Source organism: Oryx dammah, unplaced genomic scaffold (genome assembly GCF_014754425.2).
Source record: "Oryx dammah isolate SB20612 unplaced genomic scaffold, SCBI_Odam_1.1 HiC_scaffold_27, whole genome shotgun sequence".
Lineage (NCBI taxonomy): Eukaryota > Metazoa > Chordata > Mammalia > Artiodactyla > Bovidae > Oryx > Oryx dammah.
Window position 1 is genome coordinate 98853673 of NW_024070211.1, and position 25221 is coordinate 98878893.

Below are 25221 nucleotides of genomic sequence, written 5' to 3' on the forward strand. Positions count from 1 at the left end.
CATATGATTCCATCATAGCCCTGAGAGCTAATGAAATGTGTGAAACAGATATGAGAATCTATGTACTTTCCACTAATCTGATATTGAAGAGATATTCGTAAATATAAAAGAATGCCACTTTTGTATGTTTGGTTTTATTTCTAAGGAAAATGATCTGTTAATATGCAGTGAGTTTATTATTGTTTTTAAATAAATTAAAAATGTTTTAGAATCTCCTTAGTTTTATTTTCTGAATAGCAATATATGTAACCCTTATATGTTGAGCAAAAGCTCTTTGTAGGAGTCCTTAATAACTTTAGAGTGTCAAGGAATCCTAGGACCAAAAAGCAATGAGAACTACTCTCCTAAACAATGAACTACTGTCCGAAACGATGTCTTTACTTCACCCATTTTCCAAAGCCAAGAAATGTGTGTTACACATGCTTTAGAAGTTTCAGTAGTTCTCCTAAAGCTACTACATGAAATTATAATGATATCCTCTGTCACCTCTTCCCTGGTGACGGAGCTAGTAAAGAACCTGCCTGCAATGTGGGAGACCTGAGTTCAATCCCTGGATTGGGAAGATCCCCTGGAGAAGGGAAAGGCTACCCAGATCAGTATGCTGGCCTGGAGAATTCCATGGACTGTACAGTCCATGGGGTTGCAAAGAGTCGGACACGACTGAGAGACTTTCACTATCATCTCTACAACCTATTTTCCAGCTTCATTTTCCCTTACTCCTCTTTATCATATATTTTAATCTACTAAATTCCCTGCTTCTTGCAATGTCTTTTTTGTTCCCCAAGTCTCTAATATCTGTATATACAAATTCTAAACTGCTTTTTACATAGTCATCCCAAATATATACCCTATACAACTTCCTTAGTACACGTTCTGTCCTACAATCCTATTCTGTTCATTTATTTTTTTCTTGTCTAGTCACTTATATTCACATGTATTTTTATCCTAATCACTTTTTCCCACTGACTCTCTCTTTATCATATGTATCCATTCTATCTTACCAATGACTTTTAGTCACAAATGGAATCTCTCTATCATTGACCAGCTAACTGGTTATCTATCCATTAATCAAGTATGATTCAAGCATCTCTCAATTCTCTTAAAAATTAAATGTTTAAACTTCACTAATTTACATTTCCAACCCATTCGCCTGCTTATATATTTATCCAAATAAACTAAAAATAAAAACATCCAGAAGAATATTTGAATGTGGCCTAGAACAGCACCACATTCCAAAAGCAGTTAAAATGTAAAACTCCACTTATCCAGAATGACTTGGCAAAGGTACATTATTCTAGTTGATATGATGGGTTAATTAAAATTCACATATATAGGGCTTCGCTGGTGGTCCAGTGGTTAAGAATCCACCTTGAAAAGCAGGGGACACTGGTTTCATCCCTGGATCAGAAAGATCCCACATGTGGTGGAGCAACTAAGCCTGTGTGCTGCAACTGCTGAAGCCCTCACATCCCAGCACCTGTGATTTGAAACAAGAGAAGCCACTGCTATGAGAAGTCCTGAGCACCGTAACTAGACAGTAGCCCCCACTTGCCAAAATTAGACAAAGCTTACATGCAGCAATGAAGCACAGCCAAAAACTAAAAACAACTCTTTTCAAGATTCGTATCTGTACACAAGTTAATAAGAAATAGGAATGCTATGAAATGAACTTAACACAGAAACATTACTGAGCATCACTTGACACTTCTGTAATTCAGAGGGTTAGGGCACATTAAGATCTCGCAGTGTTATCACTATGAACATCAAAAATCAGAATAGAGAAGTAAAACAGCTTCAAGGGCACAAACACTGTCTTATACTTCCTTTTATATGCTCTATTGCAACTGGCAGAGAACTGGGCATATGAGAAAGCCATAAACACGTGAATTTCATACATAACCAATTTGTTATTAACTTAAGAGAGAATGCATAATGTATCTTCCAAAACAGTAAGAGGAAATTCAACTTTGCAGTATTTTCAATCCTAGTCTAAAAGAGAATTTTTAAAAATACTTTTTGATGATGAACTATCAATATTTTCATGAGGTTTTCCACATGTAAAATAATGGCAATGTATCTAATTAGGTGGCTGATTATTTGTCAAGGATTGGAACATATGGAGGAAAGAACTATTAGGCTTGGTCCAGAACACTTCAAGTACAGGTTAGAAGCTTAAATATATTGGCTGGAGCCAAAACTGCTGCAAAGAGACATGAATGAGGGTTTGAATGCTATGGCCTTGTGATCAAACTGGAAAGATCAGAATAATGCTACTGTGTACTAAACCAACAGCTTCACAAATTAAAGCTTTGAAAAATAAAAGCCAAGATAGAATTTTCAACAGAGACCTAGAAATCATAACTGACATGGCATACCTGAAAAATAGCCAAATAAAAATTCTAGAATCAAAAAATAACCAAAAAATCAACAATTCTTCAATGGACCACTTTAATAACGCATTAGATAAAACTAAGGAGTGAATCACTAAAGATGAAACGATTCAGAACAAAGCTCAAGAAAAAGAATAACAAAATACAGAAGAGAGAACAAGAGACAACTTTACAGTGAGAAGGTATTTTGTGCATTCAGAGTCCCAGAATTAGAAAGCAATGGACAGAGGCAATATTGGAAGAGATAATGAATTAGAATTTCTCCCTAAAGTGGTAAAATAGTCTGTAAGTTTAAGAAGTTCATTAAATTCTAAGCAAACTAAGTAAAAAGAAACCCAAATCTAGATACAAAGTAAATGTGCAGAAAACTACAAGATCAAATGTGTGAGCAGCCAGTGAAAAAAATATGAATTACCTCCAAAAAGCTAGTTAGAATAAAACTGACTTCTCTAAAGCAATACAAAAAAAAGTATATCCCAACAAAGCAAGACTGTATAAAGCAGATTTATAAAAATCAGCATAATTTATGACACTAATAGGATAAAGAAGAAAAATCATATGATCTCAAATGATGCATGAAAAATCATTTGACGAACTGTATGGAAGGAATGATGCTAAAGCTGAAACTCCAGTACTTTGGCCACCTCATGCGAACAGCTGACTCACTGGAAAAGACTCTGATGCTGGGAGGGATTGGGGGCAGGAGGAAAAGGGGACAACAGAGGATGAGATGGCTGGATGGCATCACCGACTCGATGGACATGGGTTTGGGTCAACTCCAGGAGTTGGTGATAGACAGGGAGGCCTGGTGTGCTGCAATTCATGGGGTCGCAAAGAGTCAGACACGACTGAGCGACTGAACTGAACTGAATACCTACTAATGAAAAAAACAATCTTACAAACTGGAAGAAACAGAAGAGCTAATAAAGCTTATCTCCTAAAACCTACAGTGATCACACTTAATGAAAGCTTTCCCTCTGCAAAATAGGTCAGACAAGGTTTGCTATATCACTGTTTTCATTATCCTGGCAGTGTTAGCCAATTCAGCAAAATGAAGTGAAGTCAAAGTTGTTCAGTTGCGTCCAATTCTTTACAATCCCACGGACTATACAGTCCATGGAATTCTCTAGGCCAGAAAACTGGAGTGGGTAGCTTTTCCCTTCTTTAGGGCATCTTCCCAACCCAGGGATCAAACCCAGGTCTCCCGCATTACAGGTGGATTCTTTACCAGCTGAGCCACAAGGGAAGGCAAGAATCAAAAAGGAAGAGACAAAAACATCATTAACACAGGATATGATTTTAGATATAAAAAATTCAAAATTAGAATCTTCACAGAAAACTCAACTGTCTTTCCATATTTATTTCCCTATATTAGCCACATCTCTTATAATAGTGACAAAAAAGAGCCTGGAATAAATCTAACAAAAGATGAGGAAGATCTCTATCAGTTCAGTCGCTCAGTCGTGTCCGACTCTTTGCAGCCCTATGAATCATACCACACCAGGCCTCCCTGTCCATCACCAGCTCCCAGAGTTCACCCAAACTCATGTGCATTGAGTCGGTGATGCCATCCAGCCATCTCATCCTCTGTCATCCCCTTCTCCTCCTGCCCCCAATCCCTCCCAGCATCAGGGTCTCTATAGAGGGTGACAAATTATCTTCTACTGAAAGATATTATTGAGAGAAGTCAAAAGACAAGTGAAAAAATATGCCACATTCATGGGTTGGAGACTCAATACCATAAAAGACATCAATTCTCCCCAAATTTATCAGATTCAATACAATCCCAGTCAAACTCCAAACAGGTTTTTTTGTGTAGCAGGAGGAACTGGAGAGACAGTATGACAAGCTAACTCTAAAACTCACATGAAAGTGTCAAATGTCAGGAAAAGTCAAGTTATAAAGGCTCAGAAATGCAGAATGATATTAGAGCAAGGATCAACAGAACAGAATAATAGGTTGTGAAAAAGACCCACCCATATATGATCACTGATTTCTGCCAAGGTGGCATACTAAAATGGTGAAGAAAAGATTATCTTTTCACTTTGTAATGGGACAACTGGATACCCATATGGAAAGAAATGAAGTTGGATTCCTATCACATACCACTGGAGAAGGTACTGGCAACCCACTCCTGTATTCTTACCTGGAGAATCCCATGGACAGAGGAGCCTGGCAGGCTGCTGTCCATAGGATCACAAAGAGTTAGACATGACTGAAGCAACTGAGCACAACCACTTCACATACCATACACATCAGAGTCACTCAACCACCTGGAAAACAAATGTGATAGTGAGTAAAGGAAGCCAGACACAAAATAATTCATATTGTGTGATTGGTTTTAGATCAATTTAAAAGGAAAAGGCAATGCTGCACATGACCTAAGGCACTGTCATCAGAAAGCAGAGTTGGAAGAGGAGCAATTCGAGGGAAACCAGCAATGTTCTATTTCTTGACCTGAGTAACCAGCTGCAAGTTTGCAGTACAGTGATTTATCAAGCTATTCTCAAGTTTTACTTACTTTTCTGTCAGTCTATTGTATTTCATACCTAAATGGTTTAAGGGAATTAAACAGCTTACCCTGAAACGAGCATCTGCCCATCATGAGAAAAAGCACAAGCCAGAACAGGAGCACAGTGTCCAGTCAGTGTACTTTTATATTTTAATTCAAAACCTGCAAATAACAAGGTGAGAAAAATTAGCAAGCTGATTGTGCTTAGAATTTATTTTTAAGTAAAAACTATTTTATTTGTTCAATAAAATACTGGAATTTGCTTAAAGGATACAAAGATGGAAAAAAAAATTCTTACGCAACTCAAGTATCAGAATGCACTGTGATTAAGTGGTTTCAAAAGTTCAGTAACAGGTAAAGAAAATGGTGGGGTCAGCAAAAACTAGACAGAGGGGATTAAAATCAAATTATTTTTAAATTAAAAAATTCTAAACTCTATAAAATATATTAAATTTTAAACAAATCAAAATTTTAAACTATACTTCAATCTTGGTATCTTAAACATACACACACCACACACCAATTGCCCAAATGCCTAAAAAGAATCAAATGCCTGTAGTTTTAAATATCTGGATTAAGATATCTTTTCACTTCATAAATTAAAAATAGTAATTTATATATCTTAAAACTCCAGTATATCCTATAAAGTCCCAACAAAGTATGGTAGCAGTAAAAATGCTTTTTATGCTTTCTATGATTACTGAAAAGGAATATCACAACTCTTTCAAAGATAAGCCAAGGAAATTCAATGTATTTTAGTGACGATATAAAAAAATAATCACTAAGAAGTTGATGCAGGATTTGACACGCTTGGGGCTGACGCGCGGGGATGACCCAGAGAGATGTTGTGGGGAGGGGGGTCGCAGGGGGGTTCATGTTTGGGAACGCATGTACACCTGTGGTGGATTCATGTCAATCTATGCCAAAACCAATACAGAATTGTAAAGTAAAAATTAAAAATAAATAAATAAATTTAAAAAAAAAAAAAAAAAAGAAGTTGATCTGGGGATACAAGGAATTAAGTGAAATCTGTAATTTTCTCAGACCTAATAAGAACTTTGAAGTGCTAATGGCTCTTGGATAGACAGCATTTAACTAAACAAAAATGTCATGGTACAGGTAAAAGTTTCAATAAAAAATATGTTTACCTCATTTTATTATTAAATATATATTTTATTTCTATTCAAAGTAGAGTATGTTTTTACACAGGAGAACAGATGTAGGCATTCAAGGCACTGATCAATAATTAGGCACATACAGATTAGTGAATAGACACAATCAATCAAAAAAAAATTAACAAATTGCAAAACAACTGCAGATTTAATAAAATAAACTTGCAATAAGATCCTATGAATTGGTCACATTCTCAAGTATAAGACCCATTTGTCTTATCTACTCCTGCCTACAAACAAGCAATTAAGATTAGGTGCAAATAATGCTAAATGTTTTATTGAAAGGCTCTAACCGCACGTTTATAAACTGTTTTTCATAGAGTCAGTGTAAAAACATTTTCCAGACCACATAGGAAAAGCTTTATTTCTGAACAATTACTAAAGATATGTTGTACTGAGAACATCCACATACATGACTATATTTATGGTTCTTTACAGAGAATTTTTACTTTGATATTAAAAGAGGTAGGATAAACCAGAGAAATAACAGAACTCTTCTTAGCAGCTGTTCACTAAAAACATTAAAAGAATTACTGCATGTACTCTAATAGGCAATAAAGTAACTAATTTCCACAAAAAGAAATGTATTTCCTGGTAACAGACCCTTCTCTATACAGGAGCAAAATGACAAAGATTCTCTCGACCAAACTACCCAGGCTCTTCTGAGTGGACTCCTGAATCAGGCCCTGACCTGGGTCAACAAAGACTTAAATTAACATGGTCTCTAACAGTTTAAGGTTACATTCCTAGCATGATCCTAGCCCCCTTAAAGTTGGGGACTAGGAAAATTCAAGGCTGCCCAAAGAATTTACTGTTTATTCCAGCCAATCCCTGAAGATAAAGCTTCTGTCTCCCTGCTTCTGTGAGAGGGGAGGAGCCTAACTTTCCTAAGCGCCCATTAGCAAATCCAGACGGGTTTCACATGGACCAATTCCCAGATTCCTGTTTTTTATAATTTTGTCATTTGCTAGATGCTACACAGGTCCCATTTACCTGCTCTTTATTCCCTCTTTAAAATACACAGTCACCTCTGTATAAACTGAAGTTGAGTTCAGGTCATGCTGGACTTTTTTACCTATTGCAATAGTACATTACTGATTAAAATCTGTCCCACCACTAATGTTCAACTTGATCTCTCGACAGTGACTTTATAAGCAATGAAACACAATGCATGATTTAGTTGCCACTTCAATTCAGTTCAGTCGCTCAGTCATGTCCGGCTCTTTGCCACCCCATGAATCGCAGCACCCCAGGCCTCCCTGTCCAACACCAACTCCCGGAGTTCACTCAGACTCACGTCCATCGAGTCCGTGATGCCATCCAGCCATCTCATCCTCTGTCGTCCCCTTCTCCTCCTGCCCCCAATCCCTTCCAGCATCAGAGTCTTTTCCAGTGAGTCAACTCTGCATGAGGTGGCCAAAGTACTGCAGTTTCAGCTTTAGCATCAGTCCTTCCAAAGAAATCCCAGGGCTGATCTCCTTCAGAATGGACTGGTTGGATCTCCTTGCAGTCCAAGGGACTCTCAAGAGTCTTCTCAAACACCACAGTTCAAAAGCATCAATTCTTCGGCGCTCAGCTTTCTTCACAGTCCAACTCTCACATCCATACACGACGACTGGAAAAACCATAGCCTTGACTAGACAGACCTTTGTTGGCAAAGTAATGTTTCTGCTTTTGAATATGCTATTTAGGTTGGTCATAACTTTTCTTCCAAGGAGTAAGCATCTTTTAATTTCATGGCTGCAGTCACCATCTGCAGTGATTTTGGAGCCCCCCAAAATAAAGTCTGATACTGTTTCCACTGTTTCCCCATCTATTTCCCATGAAGTTATATGTAGATCTGCAGATGACACCATCCTTATGGCAGAAAGTGAAGAGGAACTAAAAAGCCTCTTGATGAAAGTGAAAGTGGAAAGTGAAAGAATTGGCTACAGCTCAACATTCAGAAAACGAAGATCATGGCATCTGGTCCCATCACTTCATGGGAAATAGTGGAGGTGGGGGGGAAACAGTGGAAACAGCTTTCTCTAGAAAACCCCAAAAGACTTACAATTATTTACAGAAAACCCCAGAAGACTTAGGACTTATTAACAGGCAAGGAAAAGGAAAGTCAGAATGATACAGACATGAAAACATAAAAAATTTACTGAGGGTCTGTTTATGAAACATTAACTATCTGCCATCCCTCTCTGACCACTCCACCCAAAGTATGCTGCATGAAAGTCAGATGCTTCTCCCCAGGAAGAAGTAAAACAATGACTGGGGAGCTCCCGGTACCTCCAGGGCAACAGACACCCAAATCCTCCAATCCCCAACCCTTTCCCGATAAGGGCCAACAGTCCGCCTCTTTATCTGAAAGGGAAACCAGCAACCACAAAACAACACCCTGTGCACAGAGGCTCTAAAGTTCTTACTGTTTAATTCTTGAAAGTAAATGGGATACTAAGCAGTTAAAGAAGATAACCACATGAAAGAGATCAGGATAAACTAAAAAGGGCCCAAGAGCAAAGTTGATCAGGAAACAAAAGAGAAATTAAAACCAAAACAAAAAGCCTCTAATTGGTATCCTGAGAATTTGGAGAGGATCCTGCATTCATAAAGTAAATGGAGGACACTAAGAAAAGGAAACAAAAAAGATAAGTTTTTTGAAACTGAAAGTATTATTGATGGGATTAAAATTTTCAAAAAAGGTTAAAAGACAAAGCTAAGGAATTTTATCCTATGATAGGAAAAAGACAGAGATAAATGTGGGGGCGGAGGGGGGAAAGACATAGGAAATCAAGTCAGGAGCCCACCACTCAACTAAGGGAATATAAAAAGAAGTGGAGAAGAAATTTAAAAATTAGCATAAATGAATACCAAATTAGCATAAAGAAATACCAAAAATGAAAGACAGAAGCTTTCTGATGGTAGAATCACCTGAAATAAAATTACAGTGCAATTCATGTTGATGTTTGACAGAAAACAACAAAAGTCTAAAGTAGTTATCCTTCAATTGAAAAAGGAAAAAAAGGTACAGTGCATAGTGGAAACACCCACACAAGTTCCAAAAACTACACTGAGAAAATTTAAAATGTAGTATAAAAAATATTTATGGACATGGAAAACCATCAAAAAAAAAAAAACTGAAAACAGAACAAGTACAAAGTGGAATTTCTTCTGGTTAAGCAGGAATGTGTGTAGTGGTAATGACAATTATCGGTAATAATTGATAGTAATAGTGATAATGGCACATTATCGGTAGTGTGCATACAATTTCTAAATCATGTGTATGTATTACTTTAACTAAAAGTTCTTAAAATATATTTTTATGATCCCATTTCGATATCTAGGGTACCTTAAGTTAAAAAATTAATTAAAACAGAAACTTTACCTGCATCACAAAATTCAGTTTAGAGAACTACTAGGTGAATACATACCTAAGATATGGATAAAAGAAATAACCCAAATTTTGATCTGGCAATCTTGACCACACGATGCCAACTGAAAGAACTGAAGACCTTCTTCTCCACCTAAAAATGTAAATTTGTTAAAATAAATGTACAAGAATTGATAAAATATTTAAACCAAAAATTTTTCAGCTTTAGACTGAGATTTGTTAATATATTCATTTAACCATATTCACAAGCAATATTAAATATATTAATTATACCACAAACTGAAATGTCAAAGAATTTCTTTAAACAAGATTCTTCAAAAGATTATGACTGTAGCCCCTGAAGTTGTGACAACAAAACATCTTTTTATTTATCTTCCAGTAAAGATATAACAAAGCTAGTGGAGGTGATGGAATTCCAGTTGAGCTATTTCAAATCTTAAAAAATGATGCTGTGAAAGTGCTGCACTCAATATGCCAGCAAATTTGGAAAACTCAGCAGTGGCCACAGGTCTGGAAAAAGTCAGTTTTCATTCCAATCCCAAAGAAAGGCAATGCCAAAGAATGCTCGAACTATCGTACAATTGCACTCATCTCACATGCTAGTAAAGTAATGCTCAAAATTCTCCAAGCCAGGCTTCAGCAATACATGAACCATGAAATTCCACATGTTCAAGTTGGTTTTAGAAAAGGCAGAAGAACCAGAGATCAAATTGCCAACATCCATTGGATCATCGAAAAAGCAAGAGCATTCCCAAAAAAACATCTATTTCTGCTTTATTGACTATGCCAAAGCCTTTGACTGTGTGGATCACAATAAATGGTGGAAAATTCTTCAAGAGATGGGAATGTCAGACTACCTGACCTGCCCCTTGAGAAATCTGTATGCAGGTCAGGAAGCAACAGTTAGAACTGGACATGGAACAACAGACTAGTTCCAAACTGGGAAAGAAGTATGTCAAGGCTGTATATTGTCACCCTGCTTATTTAACTTATATGCAGAGTACATCATGAGAAACGATGGAATGGATGAAGCACAAGCTGAAATCAAGATTACTGGAAGAAATATCAATAACCTCAGATATGCAGATGACACCACCCTTATGGCAGAAAGAGGAACTAAAGAGACTCTTGATGAAAGTGAAAGAGGAGATTGAAAAAGTGGGCTTAAAGCTCAACATTCAGAAAACTAAGATCATGGCATCCAGTCCCATCACTTCATGGGAAATAGATGGGGAAACAGTAGAAACAGTGTCAGACTTTATCTTTTTGGGCTCCAAAATCACTGCAGATGGTGACTGCAGCCGTGAAATTAAAAAATGCTTACTCCTTGAAAGGAAAATAATGATGAACCTAGATAGCATATTAAAAAGCAGACATTACTTTGCCAACAAAGGTCCGTCTAGTCAAGGCTATAGTTTTTCCACTGGTCATGTATGGATGTGAGAGCTGGACTATAAAGAACGCTGAGTGCTGAAGAATTGATGCTTTTGAACTGTGGTGTTGGAAAAGACTCCTGTGAGTCCCTTGGACTGCAAAGAGATCCAGCCAGTCCATTCTAAAGGAGATCAGTCCTCAGTGTTCACTGGAAGGACTGATGTTGAAGCTGAAACTCCAATACTTTGGCCACCGGATGCAAATAGCTGACTTATTTGAAAAGACCTTGATGCTGGGAAAGGCTGAGTGCAGGAGAAGGGGACGACAGAGGATGAGATGGTTAGATGGCATCACCTACTCAATGGACATGAATTTGGGTAAATTCTGGGAGTTGGTGATGGACAGGGAGGCCTGGTGTGCTGCAGTTCATGGGGTCGCGAAGAGTCAGACACAACTGAGCATTTGAACTGAAAGATGTAACTCAGTGCTGAAAAGGCCAATATTGAGCCACTAAGCCTAGTGCACCCTCCAACCCAACTTTAAATACTGAGGTTAGCATCGATGTGAAAAATTTAAGATGTTAGTTATGGTATGTGTTAAATGCTTAATTACTCCCAAGTTAACTTTTTCTAGGAAAAAGCTAGAATTATAGACTAAGCTTTGTTAAAAGCTTAGTCTATAATTTATATAGAATATTGAGAGACTGTTTTCCCATCAAGACAAAGGCTAGAATTACACATGTGGTGCTAGTAGTAAAGAGCCCACCTGCCAATGCAAGAGACTTAGAGAGATGTGGGTTCAATCTTACGTGGGGAAAAGCCCTTGGAGGAGAGATAGCAACCCACTCCAGTATTCTTGCCTGGAGAATCCCATGGACAGAGGAGCCTGGCAGGCTACTGTCCATGGGGTTGCAGAGTTAGACATGACTGAAGCAACTTAGCACCCATGCATGCACACAAAACATCAATTCAGTCCAAAAGATTTGGTGAAACATATTTCACAAGTCAAGTGGGCCTTAGCAAGCATCACTTCAAAGCTAGTGGAGGTGATGGAATTCCAGTTGAGCTATTTCAAGTCCTAAAAGATGATGTTATGAAAAGTGCTGCACTCAATACACCAGCAAATTTGGAAAACTCAGCAGTGGCCACAGGACTGGAAAAACGTCAGCTTTCATTCCAATCCCAAAGAAAGGCAATGCCAAAGAATGTTCAAACTACTGCACAATTGCACTCATCTTACACGCTAGCAAAGTAATGCTCAAAATTCTCCAAGCCAGGCTTCCACAGTATGTGACCTGAGAACTTCCAGACGTTCAAGCTGGATCTAGAAAAGGCAGAGGACCAGAGATCAAATTGCCAACATCCGCTGGATCACAGAAAAAGCAAGGGAATTCCAGAAAAACATCTGCTTCTGCTTTATTGACTATGACAAATCCTTTGTGTGGATCACAATAACCTGGAAAATTCTGGAAGAGATTGGAATAGCAGAGCACCTTACCTGCCTCCTAAGAAACCTGTATGCAAGTCAAGAAGCAACAGCTAGAACCAGACATGGAACAACAGACTGGTATGAAATTGGGAAAGAAGTAGGTCAAGGCTGCATATTGTCACCCTGCTTATTTAATTTGTATGCGGAGTTCAGTTCAGTTACTCAGTCGTTTCTGACTCTTTTGAGACCCCATGGACTGCAGCACACCAGGCTCCCCTGTCCATCACCAACTCCCAGAGTTTAACTCAAACTTATGTACATCATGCAAAATGCCAGGATGGATGAAGCACAAGCTGGAATCAAGACTGCCATTATCAATAACCTCAGATATGCAGATGACTCCACACTTATGGCAGAAAGGTAAGAGGAACCAAAGAGCATTTTGATGAAGGTGAAAGAGGAGAGTGAAAAAGCTGGCTTAAAACTTAACATTCAAAAAACTGAGATCACGGCATCCAGTCCCATCACTTCATGTCAAATAGATGGGGAAACAATGGAAACAGTGACAGATTTTATTTTGGGGGGCTCCAAAATCACTGCAGATGGTGACTGCACCCATGAAATTAAAAGATGCTTGCTCTTTGGAAGAAAAGCTATGAAAAACCTAGAAAATGTATTAAAAAGCAGAGACATTACTTTGCTGACAAAGGTCCATCTAGTCAAAGCTATGGTTTTTCCAGCAGTCATGTATGGATGTGAGAGCTGGACCATAAAGGCGGCTGAGCACCAAAGAACTGATGCTTTTGAACTGTGGTGTTGGAGAAGACTTCGGAGAATTCCTTGGACTGCAAGGAGATCAAACCAGTCAATCCAAAGGGAAATCAACACTGAATATTCATTGGAAGGACTGATGTTGAAGCTGAAGCTCCAATACTTTGGCCACCTGATGCGTAAGACCCAACTCACTAGAAAAGATTCTGATCCTGGGAAAGACTGAAGGCAGGAGAAGGGGACGACAGAAGATAAGATGGTGGATGGCATCACCGACTTGATGGACATGAGTTTGAGCAAGCTCCAGTTGGTGATGGACAGGGAAGCCTGGCCTGCTGCAGTCCACAGGGTCACAGAGTTGGATATGACTTAGCAACTGAACTGATTACACATGTAGGTCCTTCCAATGGAAAAGAATCAGACTCAGTGGTAATGAATCTGCCTACAATGCAGGAGAGGTGGCTTCAATCCCTGGGTTGGGAAGAACCCCTGGAGAAGGAAATGGCAAAACCCAGTCCAGTATTCTTGCCTGGGAAATCCCATGGACAGAGAAGCCTGGTGTGGTACAGGTCAGGGGGTCACAAGAGTTGGACACAATTTAGGGAGTAAACAGAAACAACAAATTACACAACTTAGGCAAAGAAATCAGTTAAATGTAGTGTTATCAAAAAAAAAAAACAAAAAACAAAAAAACCAACACCCACTAGTTGTTATCCTATTTAGACAGAGTATCACCATCTACCCACTACAAGTCAGTGAAGTCGCTCAGTCGTGTCCGACTCTTTGCAGCCCCATAGACTGCAGCCTGCCAGGCTCCTCTGTCCATGGGATTTTCCAGGCAATAGTACTGGAGTGGATTGCCATTTCCTTCTCCAGGGGATTTTCCCAAACAAGGGCTCGAACCCAGGTCTCCCGCCTTGTAGACAGACGCTTTACTGTCTGAGCCATCAGGGAAGTAAGTTCCTAAATACTTGTGGGTAATGTAAATGTTGATACCACCTATTTGATTTTTTAAGAATACTATCAAGTGTTTATTAAGCACTTGTTTGCATATTTCTGTTAAGCATTTGACAGATACGACCTCTAACTCTTTACAGTTAGTCCTACAAGGCAGCAAACATGACCATCCCAAGTTCACAGCTGAGAGCTAAGGCCCAGAGAGGAAAAGCCAGGTACCTGAGGTCACACAGCAGGAAAAGGGTGAAACTGACAGTCTTATCTATGTGGCATGTGGTACTCCACGCCCTTCACTGATACATTAAACATATATCTTGAGGGCCACTGTGTTCCAGGCACTGGTAGCTGGTGATTTTGACCTGAGAAAAGGTTGAATAGTTGAATCTGGCTTCTTCTTCAGTGAGTGCCTTGCCCTAGTTACAGTCCCCTGGAGAGCAGACACTTGCTGAAGAAAGGCCCAAAGACCATGCCTCTAGCAGAGGAAATATGAGTTTATAATCAGTCAGGGAAGATAAGGGGCTCCAAGGGCAGGAACTGGGGAAAGGCAAAAAGATGAGATTTGGGACTTCCCTGGCCATCCAGTTCACCAACTCAATTTTATATGAACTCCACCTAATAGCACAAGTCAAAGGAAATTTTAGCACTCATATACAGTAAAACTCAATTAAGAAACCCGAATACCTATCTTAAGATTGCCCTCAGGTTTTGCAGATATTTAGTATTTGGTATTTAGCTCATACACCTAGGTATGTAAACTAAACTCTTCCTACGGACTCCCTGTTTTATTGGAAGCACATATACTTTAAGATACAAATTAAAATTTCTTTTTCACTGAAAGTTTTTCTAACTGTAAGAGACTTTTCCACATTTCAATAGCATTTTTGTTTTTGTAGCACAGGTTCAGCCAAAGGGCATCCTTTCTCAGAGAGCTTGATGGATATAAGTAATTCTCCATAATCTGTATAATCATTCAATGTTTTTAAGGCAAAAAAATGTACCCCAAAATCGCTGAGTAAAATATTTATGTGCTAGACCCAATTAAGAAAACTTTTTTCCCCATTGTTTCTAGACTAAATAAGATCCTTTGATGCTGATGCTGAAGTTTCTTTCAACAGTGAGAATTCAGCTAGAACACTATAAAATTATAAAGTTTAAAATATGTCCATGCTCAAGATCTAAATATTTTAAAATAGACTTTTCTTCAGGAAAAATATTTAAACTGTAATAATAATCTATCACTTAAAAACTGGACAGAACTGAATATTTATCCTCTAGCACACAAAAAGTATTATTTTTCCATATTTGAACAAAATGTCACAAAGGCAGAAGACTCAATTTGTCCTAAGTATTTACAGATATTAACAGATACCAATTAAGCAATAATAAGTTAAAAATTACATCTTCTGTCTTTTAAAAAAATATAATAGCACAAATTCCTCTAATAGTCACTTTAAAACATACGTTGATCTGTTTCAGGGAATTTACACATAAGGTTAATATCTACTTTAACAGAAATTAAACTAAAACTACAGAAGGGATGTATCAGAACTATATTGAGAAATATACTTTGAAATATACTCTAAAGGCACAGTAGGGATGTGAGAAATATACTTACTTTAGAATCTCACCTAGAATTTTCGGCCTAGTATAGTGAACCTTTCCAGAACCTATCAGCTACAATCCCTCTGAAGACAGAAGAAGGATGTCCTTAACATTAATAGTACTTAAAAAATGGGATTTTAATGAAAAATCTTTTCAGATAATTAGAATCAAAAAGGAAATCTAAATCTCCTGATGTTGATATAATCCAAAGATTGACTATATGCCTGTATGATTTTGGAGACGGGGTCACAGAATGGAAGAAATGATTCTTGCCTGTTACAAGCTGATCTTCTTAGAATAAAACATCATAAAACAATATATTAAAAAATAAATCATCACAAATTAGGTAGGGAGTTCAGTATAAGAATAGATTCATGAAAATAAAACTGTTAATCTGCCATATGATATTAAAAAGTTAAGGAAACAGAAACAAGAAATTTCAGTAAATCAATAAAAGGAATCTTATTCCTGCATTTCAATCACCTAAATTTATGACAAAGAAGGCAAGAATATACAAAGGAGAAAAGACAGCCTCTTCAATAGGTAGTGCTGGAAAAACTAGACAGCTACATGTATTTTATTTTTTATTTTTTTTTAAATTTATTTATTTTTAATTTTTACTTTACAATTCTGTATTGGTTTTGGCATAGATTGACATGAATCCACCACAGGTGTACATGCGTTCCCAAACATGAACCCCCCTCCCACCCCCCTCCCCACAACATCTCTCTGGGTCATCCCCGCGCATCAGCCCCAAGCGTGCCATATCCTGCATCAGACATAGACTGGCAATTCGATTCTTACATGATATTATACATGTTTCAATGCCATTCTCCCAAATCATCACACCCTCTCCCTCTCCCTCAGAGTCCAAAAGTCCGCTATACACATCTGTGTCTTTTTTGCTGTCCTGCATACAGGGTCATCATTGCCATCTTCCTAAATTCCATATATATGTGTTAGTATACTGTATTGGTGTTTTTCTTTCTGGCTCACTTCACTCTGTATAATCGGCTCCAGTTTCATCCATCTCATTAGAACTGATTCAAATGTATTCTTTTTAATGGCTGAGTAATACTCCATTGTGTATATGTACCACAGCTTTCTTATCCATTCATCTACTGATGCACATCTAGGTTGTTTCCATGTCCTGGCTATTATAAACAGTGCTGCGATGAACATTGGGGTACATGTGTCTCTTTCAATTCTGGTTTCCTCTGTGTGTATGCCCAACAGTGGGATTGCTGGGTCATAAGGCATTTCTATTTGCAACTTTTTAAGGAATCTCCACACTGTTCTCCATAGTGGCTGTACTAGTTTGCATTCCCACCAACAGTTTAGGAGGGTTCCCTTCTCTCCACACCCTCTCCAGCATTTATTGCTTGCAGATTTTTGGATCGCAGACATTCTGACTGGTGTGAAGTGGTACCTCATTGTGGTTTTGATTTGCATTTCTCTAATAATGAGTGATGTTGAGCATCTTTTCATGTGTTTGTTAGCCATCCATATGTCTTCTTTGGAGAAATGTCTATTTAGTTCTTTGGCCCATTTTTTGATTGGGTCGTTTATTTTTCTGGAATTGAGCTGCAGGAGTTGCTTGTATATTTTTGAGATTAGTTGTTTGTCAGTTGCTTCATTTGCTATTATTTTCTCCCATTCGGAAGGCTGTCTTTTCACTTTGCTTATGTTTTCCTTTGTTGTGCAGAAGCTTTTAATTTTAATTAGATCCCATTTGTTTATTTTTGCTTTTATTTCCAGAATTCTGGGAGGTGGATCATAGAGGATCCTGCTGTGGTTTATGTCGGAGAGTGTCTTGCCTATGTTCTCCTCTAAGAGTTTTATAGTTTCTGGTCTTACATTTAGATCTTTAATCCATTTTGAGTTTATCTTTGTGTGCGGTGTTAGAAAGTGATCTAGTTTCATTCTTTTACAAGTGGTTGACCAGTTTTCCCAGCACTAGACAGCTACATGTAAAGAATGAAATTAGAACATTTCTTAGCACCATACACAAAAATAAACTCAAAATGGATTAAAGACCTAAAGGCCAGACACTGTAAAATATAAAACTCTTAGAGGAAAACACAGGCACAACAGGATCTTTTTTGATCCACCTCTTAGAGTAATGAAAATAAAGACAAAAATTAACAAATGGAGCCTAATTAAACTTTAAGTCTTTTGCACAGCAAAGGAAACCATAAATAAGATGAAAAGACAGCCCTCAAAATGGGAAAAAATATTTGTAAATGAAGCAACTGATAAAGGATTAATCTGAAAAAATATACAAACAGGGGACTTTCTTGGTGGTTCAGTGGCTAAGACTCCACACTCTCAATGCAGGGGGCACAGGTTTAATCCCTGGCCAGGGAATTAGACTCCATGTGGTGCAAGTAAAAGGTCCTGCATGACACAACTAAAAGATCTAAGCTCCCGTGTGCTGCAACTAAGACCCTGCTCAGCCAAATCAATGTTTTAAAAAACAAAACATACAAACAGCTCATGTAGCTCAATTAAAAAAAAAAGCACAACCTAATCAAAAAATGGGCAGAAGACAGACGTTATCCAAAAAAACATACAGATAGCCAATAAACACATGAAAATATGCTCAACATCACTATCAGAGATATGCAAATCAAAACTACAATGAGGGACCACTTCAGTCAGAATGGCCATCATTAAAAACATCTACAAACAATAAATGCTGAAGAGGATGTGCAGAAAAGGGAACACCCCTATACTGTTGGTGGGAATGTAACTATGGAGAACAGTATGGAGATTCCTTAAAAAACTAAAAATAGAACTACCATATGACTCAACCATCCCACTATTGGGCATGTATCCTGAGAAAACTATAATTCAAAAAGACACATGCACCCCAGTGTTCACTGCAGCACTAGTAACAACAACCAGGACACAGAAGCAACCAAAATGCCCATCAACAAAGGAATGGATAAAAAAGATGTAGCATGTGTGTGCACGCATGCGCGCGCGCGCACACACACACACACACACACACACACACACACACACACAGGAATATTACACAGTCACAAAAAAGGAATAAAGCTGGATGATTTGTAGAGATGTGGATGGACTCAGAGACTATCATACAGAGTGAAGTCAGAAAAACAAGTATATGAATGCATATATGTGGAATCTAGAAAAATGATATAGATAATCTTATTTGCAAAGAGAAAGAGACACACAGAAATGAAACATGGACACGAAGGGGGGAACGGGGTTAAGAGGAGCGTAGGATGAATTGGGAGATTGGGATTGACATATATACACTACTGATGCCATGGATAAGACAGATAACTAATACTGTATGGCTCAGAGACCCCTACTCATTGCTCAGTTGTGACCTAAATGAGAAGGAATTCCAAAAAAAAGAGGGGTATATAGCTGATTCACTTTGCTGTATAGTAGAAAGCAACTATACAGCAAAATTGTAAAGCAACTATATTCCAATTTTAAAAGTCTGCTTTTCAAAGCCTATTACATTCCAGGCACTGTAAATAAAATACATCCAGGCCTACCCTATGGAGCTTACAGTCTCACAGGAAAAACACTGTTAAACATAATTCATATAGATAACTATTTAATAAAACTTGTGATACTTCACCAAGTCCTATAAAAGAAAAATAAAGCATGTAACTAAAGGACTATATCAAAATACTTCAGACTGAGTACAGGAGGTTAAGAGCAGAAGAAGCTCTTCTGAAGTGGTTTTTTTTTTAACCTGAATTCTAAAGGATGAATAAGAGTGAACCAAGTAAAGGGTCCACATGTAAAACCCTCAGACACATCTTACAGACATTCAAGAAATGAAAGGAGGCCAGTGAGGCAAGTGAATGCATGAGACCAAGTGTGACTTGTAATGAGGCAGGGAAACAGAAGAGGTAAGGTAATTAAAGGCTGTGTGTTTGAAACTTGGTATTTTATTTTACCTTAATCATATTTTAACATGCCACTGATGGTTTTGAAATAGAGGTGTACCAAAGCCCGAGCTGTCACAAGACAGTATTAATAACTTGCTACATAAGACTACTGAACAGCTGCAGCGCGGCCAGCACAAACTGCAATGTGACATAACACGCACACTGGACTGCAAAGACTTCATACCCACACACAGTAAAATATCTCATTAATAATTTTAGGGCTTTGAAATATTTTAGGTATATTGGGTAAAGTAAAATACATTACTAAAATTAATTTCATCTACTACTAGAAATTTTAAAATTTACAGATGCAGCTCACATTATATCACTATAGGACAGCACTTGTCTGGAAGTAAGATTGAAGTAGCCAGAAGGAGAACGTCCATCCTAACACAGAAGATGAAAATAAAAGAAGGCAAATTCCCAATTCACTGTATTTATTTAAAACTAAGAGTCTACAGTCAAGAGTTGTTCTCTTCTTTTTCTAAAAACTAATCTACTAACAAATGCTTTTATAAGGTTATCTTTGAAAGATTAAATAGTAAATGAAAAAAGAAACTTGTTTTCAATTTTTATATTTCACATTTCTATTTGAATAAAAACATATAATGTTTCAAAAATCACAGTGAAACCAATAGGTCTAAGGCCTCTACAGTAGCAAACTCGGGGAATCCAGACCTACTGCATCAAGTTGTGTTAGCCCGCATGTATTTTCCCAAAGAATCTGGTTTTCCCAAAAAATATTTGTGATTTCATTTTTATCAAAAACATAAAGCAGAAGGATGATTCCTTGAAGGGAATAAATTAAAAGATCTTATTGTTTTATTAATATGAAGTGAAAATGAGTAAATGAATGAAAAGTCACATACAAACTACAAATAGGAATTACTAGTGCTTACAAGAGTAAAATAACTCACCAGGAACTGGTTGTGAAGAAAAGTCACAGCAGGTAATTCCAAGATCATGTGCTTTTTCATTGTGCAGACACCTCATTTTATCATCCCACACTGTTAAATCACCACATGAGGAGCCAGTGACAAAGAGGTTTCCAGGAGGAGAAAACGCACAGGCCACTAAGGAGCCATCCTTAACACTGGCACATCTGAAATAAAAGCAAAAGAAAGGGGAACTTTCATTTCAGAGCATCTTTTACTTTATATTACAGTCTCTAATAGCAGCTTGATATAGTAAAAGAAAAGGATAAATGGCTAGAACTAGAGAGAAAGGGCAGTAGATGCCTATAGAAATAAAATATCCTTTATATGCTATAAACTGAGATAGGCTTGCCAAAAGTAAGAGAATTTAAACATTATCCTAACCAAATCAAAGTCTATGTATCTTCATACTCTTTTCATTAAAATATACAAAGTTTAACAAAAACAGCAACAACAACCAACAATATCAATTACGGTCACAATGTTTTAAAAGATACAACTATTTTTTATTGAACAGCATGTTACTGGGGGTGAAAAGCACTTTCAACATTTGTATTAAAATCACCTAGAAACAACAGTAAGGACTTTCTTCTCACCTTCAGTTATAAATTCTTTATGTAAATGAAATGCTGTGAACAACTCAAAATTATCTAGGGAAGATTAGGAAGCACTGGGCTAACAATAATTCATTATTTTATCAATTAGGAAAAATAACCTGTTAAAAATCCAACAACCCATGCAGTGTCCTATCCAGCGCTTAAATCAATTGCAGTGTATCATTTTCACATAATTACATATAGTAGAGAAATAACATTAGGGAGACAATTTACCAGTTGGTTAACTGAAAAAGATTCCCTGACTGACAGCTAAATTTCATTCACACAAAACAACTTAAAGGCATTCCATTCTCTCTGCGTCTTCACTTTAAACTGTTTATTAATGCCACTTAAAACATACTTTCAACACAAAGATCGAAAATCTAAATGAGCAACAGTTGTTTACCAGCTGCCATCTGTGCTCCGAGTGTTGGTGAGAGGGAGGGAGGGGGGAAGGCACCTTAAGCTATTTTAATTGGTGACATTTAAAAGTTTACAGTTTTTAATGTGATTAATGTCACTGAACTGTACACTTTAAATTTGTTAAAATATTATATATATTTCAGCATACTATAAGTTTACAAATACATGGTTTTAATACTAGGGAGTTGCAACGCAACATTACCAGTGTAAATTAATTGATGTATTTTTATCCAAAAGCAGTTTTTCAGGTGATGTTTTTAAAGAAGTGGTAACACACAACACCATACCAATCACAAGGTTCCCTCTTCTGGGCTTGGTCAGTAATCCCAGCCAGCAAAGAGCTGTGCAGGTGAGACTCACCTACAATTACTTCATTACTGAGAAGACCTGAGCCATGTGTGACCAAAAATTACTAAGTTTTATTCAAAAGACTTTTTTTTTTTTGCCTATTAAAAATCCATAAAGTTCTAACAAGATTAACACTTATTTTACAAAAGAAAAAGTAGGAATTTAAAACACTCAGAGCCAAGCAAATCTACTTCAAGAATCATATTAAATATCTGTTTTATGACCTTCAGGAGACAGATCAAAGTATTTTTCCTCGAGACGTCTACATTATCTACTTCAAGTCATCAAAAAAATTTCTGTAAACCTGGTAATAGGATTAAAAATGGAAAGGGTTTAAACATTCTTACCTATGTAACTTGTATGACTGCGCATTCCACAAAACAACAGTTCCATCAGATGCCCCTGATACCAAACAAGTGGAGTCTGGGGAAAATCGGCAAACTCTCACAGGGCTACCACTGGGCTGTTCCATCACTGCCAAAATCTGTCCGTTTTGAGCATCCCATAGGACAGTGGTACCATCTGTTGAACATGAAGCCAAAATATGTCCTGAAGGGGAGAAACAGCAGCAGTGGACAGCATAGGTGTGAAACTTCAATGGAGAGTATGGTACTTCTGTAAAGTCACTCAGGGAATATAGGCGAACTGTTTTGTCCAAGGAGCAAGTAGCCAAGAGGGAAGAGGAGAAGGCACAGCAGTTGACATCATCACCATGATCTGCTAATGTGTGAATTAGTTTCACCATGTTCTTTACTGGAAAATATCCTGCAGTTTTTAGATAAAGGTTACTTCATCCTAGGAATCAAATAAATACAACGCAAATCAATATAGAAGAGCCAAAATCAATTAAAAAACTTGGTCAACAAAAGCTTCTACATTCACATTTTTTAAAGACAATAAATTATACCTGGGCTAAGAATATTTGGAGAGAAATAAAACATGTTAAGACTATAATCGCTGATGATAAACACAATCACCAGTGCCATACCAACAAAGTTCCTTAACTCCCGAGAAAGAACCTGGTCAAGTAACTTCAAACTGATTTGACACTGTATATTCAAAACTCTGGGTATTTATTACCTTTGAAGACTTTCCCTTTATGAACTGCTACTCAACACTGCCTCATTCCAGATTTGCTAATTTCAAAAAGATTTTTCACTACTTTAACAAACTCTCGCTGCTCCTTCCATAGGATGGAGCCAAAAGTATTGCTCACCTTTAAGATGTAGAACTATTACAGTTAACTCATAAAACAACAAAAGGTTTCCTTGTCAATTTAAGTGGCAGTGTTGAAAGCTATCATGTCATGGTATGTCATCTTGTATGACAAAGAATAAAAAGATATAAAGACTTGAGGTGAAGAATTAATTTAATAAATCAAGGAAACCCAAAGAAAGAGTGCCCCCCCAAAAGTGGACTTAGCCAGTCTGCACCTAAGACCAAATTTATAAATTTAGAATAAAATGCAAACTCCTCACCAAGACTTACCAAACTCTGTATGATGTGGCTCTTGCCTATCTACTTCTTAGACCCCAACTACTTCCCCCTTTCTTCTCCCTCCCTTCTTTCCAGCCTCCCTAGTCAAAATGGTAACACCTAAGAGCTTCACAAAGTGGCTTTCTGATGCTTAAATTCTCATGCCTCTGTTTCTGGGACATAATTTCTCATGTAAATTTCAATTTCAGTGTCCTTTTTCAGTGACTTTCCTAAAGTAGCCCCTCTATAGGCTAGCACATCACCCTATTTTAATCATCAATGTAGCAACTGCCATCAGCTGACACTGTTCATGTGTATCCCCCTACTAAAACGTAAGCACCAAAGCTGTTTCTCTCATTTCTGTATTCACAGCACGTAAAAGTGTTTGCACCTAATACGGTTAAATATTTGTTGAATTAACATTTTCCCCCAAATCTAGTTGCGTTCTAGCTGCCTTTAAACATTATTTATGAATATAATACGAAATAATCAGAAAACTGTTAATAAAAATAAAGGTATTAACACTAAAAAAAAAAAAGTGGAAAAATGACGTAAAACGAGGCAATAATCAGCCCTGAGGAACAGGGGTAACCTTGAATTGTAAAATTAATCTATTATTCTAATATTATTTACAGAAATCTTTACAAATAAATGAAACAAGCCTTTTCCAACATTTCTGATGTCAAAAGTTCGGCCTCTTTTTCAAACAAACTCCAACGAAGTCTAAAAAACAGACCATCAAAACCCCTGGTATTTGCAGTGAGAACAAACCCAATCAGGTGGTCTTCTGGAGAAGTCCCAAATCTCAACTGTGCAAGTGCACAAAGAAAATTTCCAAACAAACTTTTGCTTCCTCACCCTTCTGCCACTCAGCTCTCTCTGAAGTTGAAGGTCCTAGAATCTGAAGCGCAGGAACGCTATTCAGCTGAAGTTTGTTCGGCTTGGGGTGTGGGCGTCCACTTCGACCTCTGCCGACGCGCCAATCTCCAGGCAAACTGAACTCGCCAGTGGGCACACTCGCATCCCCGTCTATCGCAAAGCCAACCCAAATGTGTCAAGAATCCTACATAAAGCCAGCGACTTACTCCCCCACGCCTATTTGGGGACCGAGGATTTGCTCAACTCCGAGAGCCAGTTGGGCCTCACTGGACCGAGCGACCCGCGGCAGGAACGCGGCCGGCAGGGAGCGCGGCCTTCTGGGGTGCGGGCACCGGCGCAAGGGACTGGGGGGAACTGGGACTTCCACTTCACGCCGTGAGGCGCCCCCGGCTCCCGGGCGGAGGCCGCAAAACAGAATCTCGCCGGTCCCGGTCGCGCGCTTAGAAGCAGACGCCGGGAAACCAAGGGTTTAGACACCCCGGCGGGCTGACCCGAGCCGCACTCCTGTACCTGCCACCGCTGCTGCTAAACTTGCCCGTGTGCACTGGCCCTTTCACGTCGAAGACCCAAGACGGCAGGGATCCGCCCTCAGGTGCGCTAAGAGCGCCGGAGGACACGTGATGCGCAGGTGAGGCGGGCGTGGTTGGCGCCGGCGGCCGCCCAGAGGCGAAAGGACAGACCCCGCCCACCGGGGGGCGGTCCGCGCCACGGCGCATGCGCGTCCTTCCGCCTGGTCATGAGGCGGTCCTGAATTCTGGCTCTAGGATTAAGATGAGTCCACACTGGGGAAGAACCTTTGAAAAAAGAAAGTGGAGTCACTTAGTCGTGTCTTACTCTTTGCGACCCCGTGGACTGTAGCCTACCAGGCTCTTCCGTCCACAGGATTTTCCAGGCAAGAGTTGTCATTTCTTTCTCCCGGGGATCTTCCCAACCCAGGGATCGAACCCAGGTCTCCTGCATTATAGGCAGACGCTAGAGTCGGACACGACTGAAGCGACTTAGCAGCAGCAGTTACCGTCTGAGCCATTCGTTGAAAAATCT

General features: G+C 38.4%; 1 protein-coding gene across 4 annotated transcripts in view; it reads right to left on the reverse strand.

The window, feature by feature from the left end:
- Positions 1 to 24887, reverse strand: part of WDSUB1 (WD repeat, sterile alpha motif and U-box domain containing 1) — a 72911-nt gene extending 48024 nt beyond the window's left edge. For 2 of the 4 annotated variants that reach the window (XM_040229149.1, XM_040229151.1), the window contains exons 1-5: positions 24691 to 24887; positions 22173 to 22620; positions 20441 to 20625; positions 9494 to 9586; positions 4971 to 5064 (exon numbers count right to left, since the gene is read on the reverse strand). In XM_040229149.1, the coding sequence (XP_040085083.1) occupies positions 4971 to 5064; positions 9494 to 9586; positions 20441 to 20625; positions 22173 to 22570 (770 nt within the window). In that variant the 5' untranslated portion in view covers positions 22571 to 22620; positions 24691 to 24887. Of the gene's footprint in view, positions 1 to 4970; positions 5065 to 9493; positions 9587 to 20440; positions 20626 to 22172; positions 22621 to 24159; positions 24331 to 24690 lie in introns of all 4 variants that reach the window. The other 2 variants (XM_040229150.1, XM_040229152.1) reach the window with 2 other exon arrangements.
- Between the last annotated feature and the right edge of the window lie 334 nt (positions 24888 to 25221).